Source organism: Pelodiscus sinensis, chromosome 22 (genome assembly GCF_049634645.1).
Source record: "Pelodiscus sinensis isolate JC-2024 chromosome 22, ASM4963464v1, whole genome shotgun sequence".
Lineage (NCBI taxonomy): Eukaryota > Metazoa > Chordata > Testudines > Trionychidae > Pelodiscus > Pelodiscus sinensis.
The window spans coordinates 20,906,769-20,921,390 of NC_134732.1; the positions used below are offsets into that span (position 1 = coordinate 20,906,769).

Here is a 14,622-nt window from a genome sequence, read left to right on the forward strand (position 1 = left end):
CCTGCCCCTCCGCACAGTGCATGGCTCACCGGTTCAGGGGATCGGGAAAGGCTAATGGGGCTGGCGAGGGGGCACGCCCAAAAGGGAAGCAGAATTAGCATTTGTGAGCGCCGCTGTCAACGTGCCTCCCATGTTGGGCTGCTGGGGGAGCTTCTTGGGAGTTAAAACGATCCCCCTTCTCCCCAGGGCATGTGGTGTCCACACTCTGCCTGGTGTCATCAAAAGGCTAAATCACCCCAGACAAAAGTGCTGGAACCCATAAGCTCTTGGCTCTTCCCTAGCGACTGCTGGAACCTGCCCGTAGGGATCCGATACGAGTTACGGAATCTTCCCCAAACTTGGACTGTGCCATCTTGATTTCTAGCTCCACTCATTCACCTCCATCTAGGTGCGCTGGTCTCCTCCCTGCCCCTCTCCACCTCCAGCTGGGCTAGGAGCTGGGAGAACCCGGCAAAGGCTCACTGTTCCCACAGCGAGGGCCGAACAGAGCCAAGAACGGACTTGGTGGCTGACTGGGAAACCAAACCCACCGCACACCGAATGCTTTGGGGGGATTTTTCTTGCCGAAACAACCCCCCACATTTGGGTTGGGAGTCGCGTGAAAAGTTTCGAACATGGAATCAACTCGCTGTTTCACTGGGAGACCGTTATTGTGAATTGCGAGACAGGATGGGGGAGGGAATATCTTTTATCGGCCCCTCTGCTGGCGGGAGGGGGGAGGGCATAACTTTCACGCTTACACTGAGCTCCTCCTCACCCTGCTCTGCAGAGCGCCAGGCTGGTCTCTCTCGGCAGCAGAAGTTGGTTGATAAGCGCGATTCCTTCACCTGCCTCGTCTCTCTAATATCCCGGGACCAACATGCCTCCACCAAGGCTGCTGACAACCATTTTGAAATGAAACATCCGGAGAGTTTGCTTGGAAAACGTCAAGGCAAAACATTTTGACACTTTGGACTTGGCTTTTTTAATGTATTTCTGGCCTCTCACCCAGATTCTCAAATAGCCGCAGTGCCCGGAACCAAGGGATTTGGCGGTGAATTTACTATTTGGGGAAGATATTTTGTGAACTCTGGGGCACAGCCCCTCCCGGGTGTGTTGTGCTCTGATTTATCGCAGCCGCTAGAGGCTGTATCTCCTCGGGGAGCTGGAGCTCGCGTGCTACCGATAGGAGTGTAGGTGGGAGCAGACAGGGATGTCAGAGGTTACCCGGTTAGCATGAACCGTACCGGAACGATTACAGGTAACCAGTCCAGTGGCGCCTGACTGAGCAGCGCCGGCTGAGTCCGGCCGGCCGAGTGGAGGTAGCAGGCAGGGCCGCGCCTGTGTTGAGCCCCCAGCCCTGGCTATGCTGGAGCAGCCCAGGTGGTCACTCAGGACCGCAGCCCTGGCCATGCCGGCTCTGTCCACGCCGGAGCAGCCTGGCAGGCTCAGGCTGGCCGGGGAGATTCTAACTTTGCTGGGGCTGGCCAGAAAGATCCCAGCTCCAGCGGTGCCGGAATACTCTGGGCAGCAAGGTGGGATCCCAACCGTGCCGAGGCATGCCAGCTAGATCCCAGCCCCAGAGCGAGCCGGGCAGCCAGGCAGGACCCCGACCGTGCCGGAGTGGCCAGGTTACGGTTTTATCTGTTTGACTGGTTAACTATTTTAATGGTGATTTCCACTCCTAGGAGCAGAGGCAGCAGCGAGTGGCAGGTGGCTCCGAACACATACCCACGGGCGCTGGGTAGGTGTGTACTCAGGGCTGCTCCCCCTGCTGCCGCTCGCTGCTGCCCCTGTCCGGCGGCTCTACTCTTTCTAGTGCGCTAGCACGTACGTCTGCTCCCGCTGGGAATCAGCCCCCGACTCCCACAGCCTTCGGGTCAGCTCTGGGGCTGCGGCCTCGTTTACCGCAGCATCAGCCTGATTACAGCCGGTGGACTCATACCAGCCTTACGCGGGGGTCTCTAGGATCAGACTCTGGCCCCTCGCCTTGCAACGTGCTTCTGCAAGTCTGAGTGCTGAAGGCTCCTCTTGCCCTGCATCCCCTGAGCAAGCCGGGGTGGGCGGGGCGTGGGCGTGCCTGCTGCTGCCTGCCTCGCTCATTTCCTTCCCGGTCTCTGCGCCGGGGGGCACAGGGCTGGGAGGAGCAGGGTGGGGTCACCCCTGCCACCTGGCGCGCTGGCTTCACTGTCGTCTCTGTCCCCTCCGTGTCTCTGGTCCTGAGAAGAGGCACAGCCCCGGGCGGGTTTCTCTCAGGGCTGCTGAGTCACCTGGTGACCCCACCGCACCCTAGGCAGCTGGGATCCATGGCGGTAACGGAAACCCTCTCTACTTCCACCCTTGTTTCCATCCAGTCGGGCTTTACCTTTTCTGCTTGGCTGAGCTCGTCCTTACTCCTGAGCTTATCCCTGTGCTTGGACTCGGGCTCAGTGCTTTCCTCTTCTAAAAAGTGCATGTTCATATTCAAAAGCCATGCGGCCGTGCGGTCCAGGGCATTGGGGTTCACAGGAGAAGGGGCCTACAATGAAACATACAACCATAGCACGAGACACGTCGGTAACCAACACGGAGGGGGAGCGAGAGTTTCCTTCCAACCGAGCCCAAGGTCCCAGCGCGGCTCCGAGGGAAACGAAAGGGGGAGGGCCCCCGGTGGGGTCTGGGAGGGAGCGGGGACACCGCCCCTCGCTTACTGCAGCGTGTGACGGTCTCGCTGCATCTGCTCCGCCCGCGGGCAGAGCCGGTAGCTTAACGCTGGAGCTGCTCCGCGATGGAGCGGCTGAGATTTCGCTGCAGCCCGTGGCAGGGTGACCAAGCGAAATGCGATTTTCGATCCCTCCCCCGGGGTCCCCCTGAACAATCGTGAGAGGCCTCCCAGGCTGTTAGTCCCGCGGGGGACCCGACAGCAGCCAGCCTGGTGGTGCTGCGTTTCGTTGAGCTGCAGTGGCTCGGAGGGTGGGATTCTCCTCCGCTTCAATGGGTGGGTTCCCTTGCATGGGGACTGCTCTCCATCGGGGGAGCCGGCAGCCACGCCGGGCCCCTGACAAGGGGGGAGGGAGGCAGCTCCCGGCGTGCTCCTGAAAGGGGCGGGGCCTTGGGCAGAAGGGGCGGGGCTAAAGGCAGCCAGGAACGTGCCAGGCTGCCTCTGCCAACCCTCAGCTCTGACCGGAGCGTGCCATGCTCCGCTCCGGCCGCGATGGAAAGGCCCATGGCTCTGAGCCCTGCAGGCTCCCCAGTGGGCCTGCTCTCTAGCCATCTGAGCTTAGGGAAGTGCCCCTATCAGCGAGCTAAAGAGACCGACCCCCATCAACCCCTGTGAGCCTGAAGGCAAACACAACTGCCTAGAGGTTCTCCAACCACGCCAGCCACTGGCTCTCCAACGTTCTCCTCCCTCGCAACCGGCTACACACGGTGGCCAAGTGTCCTCCGGCTGAACAGTGCGTGTGTGTGTGTGTCGGGGGGGGGGGGGGGGGTAGAGCCAACGGGCCGAGAGGAGCCAAGCTGGAAACATGGACATGCCAGGGACGTTCAGGGACGTTCAGCCCTCCGGCCCCGTCCTTGTATTCCGGTCACTGGCGGGGGCAGCAAGAGGGCAGCCCCCTCGCCCTGAGCTGGAAAGAATTTTCCTAGGAGCTTGTGGGGAAAGGCCTCCCAGCTCCAGTCAGGCAATTCCCTGATGGGTCAGTGGGGGTGAAAACAATGGCAGGGATGTTACCACCACTCCCCCTCCGGCCCTCCCACATAACCCCACCTTCTGGATCCCGGACTTGGAGCCTGAAGTTGAATTATCCCCTGCCACAAACAGGCTCTTAGATTCTGGCTTTCTGCCTTTTGGGACGTCTCTGGGCCGGGGATTGCGACCATGGAGCAAAGGACGCAGGTCTCTCGAAAGCGCATGGTCATGCGGGGTGGAGGGGGCTGTCCCTATAGTTCCTTTCCACCCCACAGGTGTCTGGAGGTTTCTAGCCCTGTCAGTGCTGCTAAAACGGGGGCCAGCACTGCATGAACGGGGCCTGCTCCCTCCCTGGGCCTCTTCCTCCGACCCTGAGGGAAAGCCCTGAGCTAAGCGGGTTCAAAACAGGCTCCAACATGGGAAATCAAAGGCGGAAGGAGGCAGCTGCCATGAAGGCTTTGGGAATCGGCCGGAAAAGGCCCCTGGATGGGATGTGTCGCCTCTCGCTTAACCCCAAGCCCCGTCGAACGGGACGGAGCAGTTTCATGCGGACTGAGGAGGATGGTTACTCCCCCATTCCAGTACCCACATAAAGACTCAGGAGTGGCACGGCAGGGACCCGTCCCCTCAGGAGAAGCGTTCGGGGGTCAGGCTGTGTGAATACAGATTGGCCAGCGCTCGGCAAAGGGACATCAGGTTTCCATTTCACTCGGCAGAACCGGCCCCAAACAGACCCACGCCCGCTCTGCCGGCCCCTCGGCCTTCCCCTTGTAATGAGCATCGGTCCTCCTTCTACTGACGCCGCGACACGGCCAGCGGGCTGAGGCCTACGCTTCCCGGCCGACCCGCTGGCCACAGAACCGCCCCACGTCTGACTGACAAAATGGCGTCTCGCGGCCGGCGCTGCTAAAAGGCTCTGTAGAGTCCTTGAAAAAGAAGCGGGATTCCGCACCCCGGCCGGGCTCTCGCTTTCGAGCGCGCTGAGCTAGCGGCGCCGTGACACTGTGTTGGGACTGAGGTGCAGGGGAGAGGCATTAGTGAGCCGCTGCTTTTGGCGGGGAGGAGGCTGTTTTTTTTTTTTAAATGTTCATCGGAAAACCAAAGCCTCGTTGTGTTGCTTTTCCTATGGGCTTCGCTCCTTAAAAAGAATCAGCTGGAGGAAAACTATTTGGCCAAACGGGATGTAGCCAGGGCTTGGGGCACAGGAGGGGACCCAGCTCAGCAGAGAATTTCAGCTTTGCTGACTGGCGGGAATGGCCCGGCTTTCCCCTTCCGCCAGCCCTCCCCTCCCCAAAAGGGGGGATCCGGAAAGGCCAGCCGAGCAGGGCTGAGAGCAGGACGGAGCCTTAGATCCTGCCCCGAGCCCGTGAGATGGCGCTGGACTGATGGTGGCATGGGATGAGCCGTTTGCATGGGCAGGCAAAGTGGTGACAGGATGGTGGAGCGGAATGGAGGAGAGCGCCGGCCCTCACCGCCGGCCGCAAACGCCACGTGGGAAAGTGGCCACGGCCCCTTCTCGGGACGGGCGCGGCTCAGGGCCAGGCCCCCCGCTCCTCCCACATGTGCCAGCCCGGCCTCCCCAGCCCGCTGCCGCCTGGGAGGGGTGAAAAGCCAGGACCTAAGCACCCGCTCCCCTGTGGGACTTTAGGGCCGGCTCCCCACCCGCACCCCGGGCCCGGCCGCCTGGCACTGACCTGCTTGTGCATGGTGCGCTGCTTCATCTCGGGGCTGTCGCCCTTGGAGGAGGATGACTGCTGCCGGAGCCGGGCCCCGCTGCCCGGCCAGTCGGGGGAGGAGGACATCATGCTGCCGCTGGACGGTCTCTGGTACTGCACCGTGTTCAGCAGCGAGGGGGGCGTGCGGCCCCGGGTGACCGGCGGCGGGGGAGGCGGCGGCTGGTCTATCCGCCTCTGGGGGCCGGCGCTGTTCTGCCGGGGCATGGTGGGCTGCCCGCCTTTTTCGGTCAGCGAGAGCTGCCGGCGGGCCAGCTCGCCCGTCCGCCCCCGGAAGTCCTCGCTCCCGGCAGGGTTGCTGAAGCCGTGCTTGCCGGCGGCCAGCTCCTCGCTGTTGCTGTGGGAACTCAGCGAGCTGTGGCACTCAGAGCCGGAGTCCCCCAGGCCCCGCGGCGACAGCGGCAGCCCGGCCGCCATCTGATACACCGGGTTCTGGAACGACAACGGGGCTAGGAGCTGGGGCCGGCCGGGCGCGCTCTCGGTGGTGGGCGTGGTGGGGGTCTGGCCTGCCCTGCGCACCGTGGCCATGCCCGTCACGTTGTTCTGCTGAGTGCGTGCGGCGGTCCATACGCCCTGTAACTGCCCGGCGGACGTCTGGCTGTCATTGAGGGAGTCCACAGCCCCCGGCGCATTTGCCCCACTGTCCAAAATCCGATTGTCCTGCAAATCCACCATGGACAAACTCTTGCTGCCATTGGACATCTGCACGTCGGGCTCATTGGCCTCCGAATAGCTGGAGCTTCGGGCGGGCGAGGGCTGCGCCCCAGCAGACCTTGTGACAAAAAACAAGTCCTTGTTTTCAGGGGTTGGAGACGGTAACCGTGTGAAATCTATCAGACTGCGGGGAAATAAACGCATAAAGGAAGGGGAGAGGAGAAGAAAAAAGAAGAGCTGTGAATGCTACACTGCAGCAGGCAAAAGCAATCAGCAAAAAGAAACAGGCAGGAAAATCGGCACGGCCCAGCAGCGTAAAACTAAGCACACAACCCAACCCACCGTGACATCGGGGAGGGTGCATGCAAAACTCAGTCACAACACTGCTCCCCCGGCAAAAAAAAAAAAAAAAATGGGGATTAAGGCTCGACTTGAGCAGAAAACAGAGATTTGGTGCTGGGAAACATTTTGAGGTTTAGCCAAGTCCAGATTGATGGCAAAAAGCCAAAATTTCAAAAATGTTCATGGAAAAAATAACCAGTATGGAGTGAAGGGTTTCCTTTCCTTTCTTTTCTTTTCTTTTTTTTTTTTTTTGATTTACACTCATTTTAAACTATACATTTCACTTACTCTGCAAAATGAAAAGCTGCGAAGAACGGGCAAGCAGGGAGAAAAACGTCCAAAGGGAATGGTTTTCCCATGTTTTAAACCCATTTCTAAACACTGTTCAAGCCAGGAAATTTGTGGGCACGGATCTTTCCTGGCCAAAAATGATCGTCTTCAACAAAACAGCATTTTCTGACGCAAGACAATTTAGCTGAAAAGCTCCTGACCCGCTCAGAGTCAAGACCTCGCTGGCAGGAAGAGGCAGCAAAGTGGGTTGTGTCAGGGTGGGGGTGTCTGGGCATGAACGGGGACACACACAGGTAGGGGAGGGAAGGGAGTGGGGTGGCAGGGTGTGGGTGAGGGGCAGGTGTGTTGCACACGGGAGGGGCTGAGAACTAGGGGGAGATGGGTGAGTGAGAGGCACTGTCCTGCATCAGCATCACAACCCTGCTGACCGATTCTGTCTCACTGCTTCCTTGTGCTCCCCTTGTCTTGTGTGGCAGTGCACAAGTGGGCCCCATTGTAGGGTGGGCAGAAACGACGGGGGGAAGGGGGTGATGACAGGAGCCATCAGGGCCACCTCCAGCGCCTTAGGGGATGGGGTGAAGAAAAGTGCACCCCCATCTGCACCCCCATCTACAGCCGGGAGTGGGATGTGGGTGGGGGGTGTCCCGATCGGCCCAGCTCTCGGGAACGGGGGTGAGGCAGTGAGCCTTGCCTAGCTCCAGCGGGGGAGAGGGGACCAGGTCACGGGGGCCTGGTGCTCCCTGCTGGGGAGGAGGGGGTTGGGGGCTTACAAGCCCCCGTGCCCAATCCTGCTCCCCAGCAAGAGCACCAGGTGGGCGGAGCATGGCAAGTCCCACCAGCCTGGCCGAGCAGGGCACGTGCAGGGGTAGGAGCACAGCAGGGGTGGAGGATAAGTGGGTGGGGCCTGGTCCACTCAGACCCACCCGTGGCTCCGCCCCTGGGTACTGAGATTGTCAGCTCTTTGCACAAGGATCAGCATTTGGTCTGTTTGAATAGCACCTAGCACCAGGGGGGAAGGGGACATGACCGGGCTCCTCGGTGCCAGGGTAACGCAGATTAAAAACCAGCAACAACCATAACAACTAGTGACAAATTGGACTGCGGCGTTCCAAGCCCAGGCAGCGGCCTCCTCCCCTGTTCCTCCTCCGGCATACAGCCAGGTAGGTGCCCTATCGATTTCCAGTGGCTAAGGCTAGGGCTTTGCAGGGCTTGAACGTGAATACGCCAGATCCAAGAGGCTGCATTTCCAAGGAAGTATTTAGGCCGGAGCGTTTTGTTCTGAGAAATTCTCCCTTGCACAAAACGTGAAGAGCTGGACCCCATGCAGGGAAGCATTAGCGATGAAAGCTCTGATTACAGAGCAAGTCTGGCTTCCTCCTGCCATCTCCCTCACTCCTAATGAGACTGTTCAGCAATTTGCAGCACTCAGAGTCTAGGATTTTCATTCGTGTGGGTTCCACTGCCTCGTCAGCCAACAGCAAGACAACGCGCATTCTAGTGCTGCAGCTGTGAGTCACCAGGAATGGAATCCCTCAGCGCGGAAGCCAAGACGAGTGTGTTCAAGGACTGGTCTGTCTGTGGGTTATTGTTCATGAAAAACAGCCAGTGGTTTTACATCTTATAAATATTTCCGAAAGTTAGTTAGTTAGTTTGTCCTGAAAGATCTTCGAAATGGTAAGAACCAGAAACACCACATTTTGCACGGATACTGCTGATGTCCTAACTTCTATCACTGGTTTGGTTATATCTCGAAATCGGTTCCCCTAGAGCCCCAATTGGGCCCCCAGAGCCCCAGCTGGGCCACTAATTAGCTTTTAGTAGTGCCTGATCATAGGTATTTGCTGGACTTTTCTGTGAAGCGTGTCACATACACTGCAACTACGAGATCCTTTCCCTATGATAACAGAAAAAGTACTAGCGATGTTAATTTCTTAAAGTAATATACAAGAGAAAAGTATTTCCAATAAAATATACTATGTTAATGTCATTGAGGTAGTTCATTCATCACACCTTTTACTATATTTTCCCTGAGCGATGCCGGGTATTTCTGCTAGAATTTAATAAAACTAAAATGAGGCAGAAGAGCTTGAAAACCCCAATAAGCAAACTTCCCAAGGCGAGACTGCAGAACTGGAATTCACCTACACATCTGACACTTACCCTGGGCGTGAATAAAGACATTAACTGGTTAATGCAGTACAAAGCCAATTTCCTCTGCCTTTAACATCCGCATTTCCACATCAAAAGCCATGCATGGGACACATCCAGCTTACTTAGCTTCGTTAACACAATCGACAGGTACTGCTTCGGCGGCTGTGTATATCTCGGAGTCTGTTATTTCCATTCCAGCCCACCTGAGGAAGTGGGTTTTGTCCACGGAAATTTGTGATACTAGATATTTTGGTTAGTCTCTAAGGTGCCACAGGTGCGCATGTTGTTTTTCAAGTTACAGACTAACACGGCGACCCCTCTGAGACTTCCAAAGGATGGGTGACTGTCAGGGAAACACCCGCGACTTGCCTCTAACCATACTCAGCGCCAATCCAGAGCTTTACAAGTGGATGGGCCCGATCCTGCCCATTTGCCATGCACAAAATTCCCATGGATTTTACTGGTCATTCGCCCTTGCTCTCACACTTGCACACACCCCGTTTTAGGACCAGGCCTTCCCCCATCCTCACACTCACAGGGGGAAGGAGCGTGGTATATTCCCCAGCCCCACCTAGCTTTGCCTGGCTCTGCATGCAGCCAGCTGGGCGCCCCCCAGGCTGACGCTCGCAGACAGTTTCCTCGTTCCCTGCTCCGTGGGCAGGCGGATTCCCTCCGGCGGGGATGCTCGCTCCCTTACCCAGATAAGTCATTCTCGATCACCATTTTCTGGAGCCCGGCAGAGATGCTGTTGCCCGCGTTGGGCGTCGATGCAGTGTGGTCGGCTGTGACGGAGACCTGCACACATGCTGGGTTAGTGAGCGCCGTGTTGACATCCCTCAAGATCCGCGGCAGGGGGCCCAGTTTCGTTATGGTGCCCTGGGGGGAAGCGGGGACAGAAAGGTTACCGGTGGCTTGTTTCCTGGGGGAGAGAACCCCGGCCAGCTGGCCCAGGATCCTCCTTAGCTCCATCAGGTTTCCCAACCGCACATCGCGGTAGTGGGGGCAGACAAGGAGCGGCAGCGCCCGCCCACAGACGAAAGCAGGCAAGTCTCAGGCTGGCCCAGCTGCTCTTGACGGAGACCATTAATGAAAACCGCTTGGCTTAAGTGAAACTAGCGGACGTCAGGAGTCATGGCACTTGCTGAGACCCAAGGAAGGGTTGGTGCTCTGAGCACAGGGATGGGAACCCGCAACACCTAAGCTCTGCTCCTGCTCTGCCTCAGTTTCCCCACTGGACAAAGGGGAGGGGGCTCCTTTTCTTACCTGCCCCATGGGGGCTGTGAGGATTGGACAGATGTCGGCAAAGTTACAGAAGAGCTAAGCTCTGCTAGGCTGCAGTGCGCCTGCTACTCAGTTAGCCCTTCCTGACTCTAGCAGGGTGACCACCCCGCTCTAGGCATAAAAAGGGTTAAAACAGCCCTAGGAGAGGGCTGTAGCTAGGGGCCAATCACGAGAGGCCCTGTGGCAGCCAATCAGAGCCCAGGAGGGCTGTATAAAAGAGATGGCTGGCCGGGCTGAGAACACTCTCCCTTAAGCCCTGGAGGGAGAAGGACCCAGCTGCCGGCTAGCTGAGGTACCACAGCCAGAGCGGAGCTGGGGGAAGTCAGGGCGAGCCAGGGGAGCGCCAGCCTGAGCAGTCCCAGGCTGAGGCCCAGTGACAGGGGCCTGAGGGGCACTAGGGTTGCGGGGAGGCAGCCAGGGTGGGCGACTGCAGCAGGTCCCCACCCCCTTGCCAAGGAGGAGTGGCCATGCCAGGCTGCAGATTCCTCCTGAGGCAGGGGCTAGATGGTGACAGACAGTGGGTGGGGGGTGGGGATCTCTGAGGGGGAGGACCCCAGAGTGGGGGGGCCCTGCACGGGGCAGTGTCTGGAGGGAAGGGCGTTGCAGTCTGGGCAGGAGATGGGTCCTAATGCAGGGGGGTGAAGCCATTAACAGGGAACAGCAGGTGCGACACCAGCCAGAAGGGGGCGCTCCAGGGCCGAATCGAGCTAATTCCCAGAGGGACCAGCAGGAGTCGCACCGTGTCGGGCAGACAACAGGCAGTTTGCTGTGCAGTGCAGGGCACTCGACTCCCAGCCCCTCCCCGGATGTGTCTGACCGAGGTGTGCCCCCGCCCCGTACAGCCGGCCCCTCCACCTCCCCACCGGTACCTGCTCGAGCTGAGAAATGACCTCCCACAGCAGAGAGTGCAACGTGGACAGTTCCCGGCCCAGGTCGATGTAACCTTCAAAGCCGGCTGTGTTCGAGATGGTTTCTGGATTGGAAATCTCCAGCAGAAAGCGCTGCATGTTCGTCCATTCGTGCTCCAGAAACTGGTTCATAAAGGACATGTACTCCTCTTTGCTGCCAAACCTGCCAAGACAGGCACAGGAACCTCAGCGAGCCCCGGGCAGTAACGGCGCCCCGTGCGCCAGCTGTGAACAGCCCAGGGAGGATCCGAGCTCGGGACTGAGCCGGAGTTTTATTCTATGTCCCTTCTAGGCCTTTGGAGCGCCAGATTCCCAGCCAAAAACCCAGCGCTGAGCCTGGCGAGATGTGCGAGCGAAGAGGGGAGTCGTGTTCCTCTCTGCAGGAGGTGAGACTGGCGGGAGGCTGGAAAAGCCCAGTGTGTTGGTGCCAAAGAGCCCCTGGCACCAACTGAAACCCAGTGCCGGGCCATTTATCCACCTCCTTTGCCTCCCGCTTTGGCGACAGGGAGCGAGGCCCACACTGGGCTCACCCCGAGCAGGGGCTCTGACCACCCCCCCTCCAGACACCCCTCCGCACGGGGGCGTCTTTGCAAGCTGGCGGCTGGCGCTGATCTCGCCGCTTTGAGCCGTCTCTGCGCTCATCAAACCCTGCGGAAAAGCTTCCCTTGCGCCTGCCTGCCTGCCTAGCAAACACCAGGGACCCAGCCTGTCCCTCCCGTGCGACCTGGCCGGCTCCGGCTCCTGGAAGAACCACGGCTGAGTCACGGTGGTCGGGCAGCCCTTCCTTCCGATGAATCGTCACCCAGCCCCTGAATCCCCTGGTCGTGCGCAGTGACAGCCCCTGCGTGCAGCCATGTGAACGGTGTCATTTCTAGCAGCCTGCCTGCCAGAGCATCTGCTGTGTGGGGCAGAGGCAGCCTTGTCCCCGCACAGGATGGCTCGCCCAGCAAGGCTGTGTCCGGTAGGACAGCGGGCGTCGCGCTCGCCGCAAGCGGAGGGTAGGTGGGCCAGGGACGAAGGCTCGAGATGGGGCAAAGCTCCCAGGGACGCCGCTGGGGCCAGCGCAGGTGTCCTTGCAGCCGGGGCCCACGGCCTCTGGACCGGACCGGCCTCTCCATGCGGCGGCACGGCTCCTCTGGACTCGGGTGCCTAAGGAGAACAATCCCAGGCGCGGGGCTGTCCCTGCCCGGTAGGGTGAGCTGCAGGGATCGCCCACGTGTGCAGAAGGCAGGCAAGGCCGGCTGCTGGCAGGGCTCTCCGACGATGGAGTGCTCAGTGCCGGCCCTTTTCAGCCAGATCCCCTTGTGCGGGAGTCCTTCCGAGGTACCGGGGGCAGGGGTGAAAGCAGGCGCCAGGATGTACCTTGCACCGGCCCGGCATCCTTAGGAGAGTGGGGAGGAGCCGGTTCTGGCCCCGGAAGGATAACTGAAGGATCATGCACGGGGACACTGGCCAAGGGCCGTCTACAAGAGTCCTCCCCTCCGCTCACACTAGGCGCCTCTCCTGTTCCTATGCACTAACCGGTCGGTCCAGTCCACCCTCTGAATGGCCTTTGTGCAACGCCAGACCGGGGGGCCTCGGAGTTTCTGTCTGACCTCTTCCCAGGGGCGGCCCGTCCATACAGGCGAACTAGGCGGTCGCCTAGGGCGGCAAGTTAAATGGGGTGCCAAATGGTGGCGCAATATCAGTGAGGGGTTTGGAGGTGGGGCGCTGATTGCATGGTTCACCTAGGGCGCCAGTTGCTGGCAGCTCGTCTAGGGCCGCCCCTGCGGCTCTTCCCAGTTCTCTTTGGGAGCCAGTTTGTTTGTTTGGACTCTGCGCTCTCCACCCCCTCTCCCCAATGCTGTCCGGTCTTCGTTCTACACAAAATATCTCATTGGAAGTAGGAGAGAGCCTCTTCTACTGCAGGGGTCACAAGCCTGGCCGAGGCGGCTGCTGGGGAAGTCATAGACTCATAGCACACTAGGACTGGAAGGGACCTCAAGAGGCCATCGTGCCCAGTTCCCCGCCCTCACGGCAGGACCAAGCACCTCCTAGACCAGTGGTTCCCAAACTTTTCCGCATCACACCCCTTTTTTGATAGAGCCGCAAAACTTGTTGAGCAAAATAAAAACAAAATTGCCCTTTTAAAAGCAGAGCAGGCATTGCCCTTTTAAGGTGGCCATTATGAAGTCTATCCCAGCCAGCCCGAGCTGCACGTGTTCCAGCGGACCAGGCTCTTTCTTGGGAGAGACTGACGGGAGGGTTGAGGGGGGGGAGCTGGGTCACCTGGCGCCTCCCTGGAATTTTTTAACGCTCCCCCTGTGGGGGATGCTCCCCAGTTTGAGAACCCATGTTCTAGACCATCCCTGACAGGTGTCTTTCCAATCTGCCCTTAAATATCTCCAGTGATGGAGATTCCACACTGCCCCCTAAGCAATTTATTCCAGTGTTTAACCACCCTGGCAGGCAGGAAGTTTTTCCTAATGTCCAACCTCAACTACAGATGCTAAATCTAGTTTAATCAACCAGTCGCTGGAAAATCCATCGACTAGTCAATTAGTCGAAAAATGGGGGAGTTGCAGCAGCGTTAGCTCCTGGCCCCAGGAGCTAACCCCGCTGCGGCTCTGCCTTTTAAATGTATTAAGAGCTGAAAGGCTCTTAATACATTTAAAAGGCTGAAGCACAGTAGCGGGGACGGGCTACAAGACTGGGAATCAGCTGTCCTGGCTTGCGTTGGGTCCCCACCCCCCTGCTGCACTTCTGATTTTTAAATGTGTTGAGAGCCAGCAGGGACTGGGCGCGAGCGGGGAGTCAGCCACCCCTCCGCCTCTTCTGATAGAAGCAGCAAGGGAGGGAAAGTAACTAGTCGAGGGACTAGTCACTCACATCCCTAACCTAAACCTCCCCTGCTGCAATTGAAGCCCATTGGCCTATCCTCAGGGGCCAAAGAGAACAATTTTTCTCCCTCCTCATGACACCCTTTTAGGTCCTGACAGTGACCCCGCCTTGACGTTCAGTCGGCTGGCTGACTCATGCCAGCTTAATTAAAGAACCTTTCTGGCAAGGCAGCGAAACTTGGAAACCCTTTTAGTTAAGGATTGGTCAGAACGAGGGAGACTTTCTGTCCCTGCGAATAACACACTGGCACATCTCCTGTCTGGGTCTGGCTGTGGGCACGTGGCTTAAATTAGTTTGCAAATCTGAGCAGCTTTAGGCCGAGGCTGCCCGGTCACATTTGCAGGAGCTCAGCGCTCTGTTATCAGAGCTCTGGATAAGGAGCTCAGCGCTTCCACTGGAGGCAGCGGAAAGATTTGCAGAAATCGCTTCGTTTGTTCCCCCCAGCCCTCTGGGGCTTAGAGAGATCGACAGCGTCCCTGTCTTCTTCTCATGGCCTGCATGGTCGGAGGAGTTTGTTTTCGCAACGGGGGGACCCTGAGCTCAGTTTGATTTCCCCAGGGCTACCGACACCGCAGCCTCCGCCGGCACCGGTCAGTCGGGGGTTGGTGAAGAGTTCCCGCACGTTGGTCACATCCAGCCAGGGAATCGGGGGACAGAAGGGTGGCTGGTACCGGGTGGGAGTTTCCGTTTCTGCCCTATCAGCCTCTCCCCGTGTCGGGAGTGGGCCACTCTC

The 14,622-nt window shown here is 58.8% G+C and overlaps 1 protein-coding gene across 19 annotated transcripts in view; it reads right to left on the reverse strand.

Moving 5' to 3' along the window:
- DAB2IP (DAB2 interacting protein) overlaps window positions 1-14,622 on the reverse strand; it is a 364,307-nt gene that overhangs the window by 15,313 nt on the left and 334,372 nt on the right. For 17 of the 19 annotated variants that reach the window (XR_012897179.1, XR_012897178.1, XM_075905444.1 and 14 more), the window contains 4 exons: window positions 10,971-11,172; window positions 9,518-9,696; window positions 5,344-6,220; window positions 2,345-2,497 (listed from right to left, as the gene is read on the reverse strand). Coding sequence is in view for 17 of the 19 variants with exons in the window: in XM_075905444.1 (XP_075761559.1) it covers window positions 2,345-2,497; window positions 5,344-6,220; window positions 9,518-9,696; window positions 10,971-11,172 (1,411 nt within the window). In the remaining 2 variants the exon portion in view is untranslated. The remainder of the gene's footprint in view (window positions 1-2,344; window positions 2,498-5,343; window positions 6,221-9,517; window positions 9,697-10,970; window positions 11,173-14,622) is intronic. The other 2 variants (XM_075905445.1, XM_075905447.1) reach the window with 2 other exon arrangements.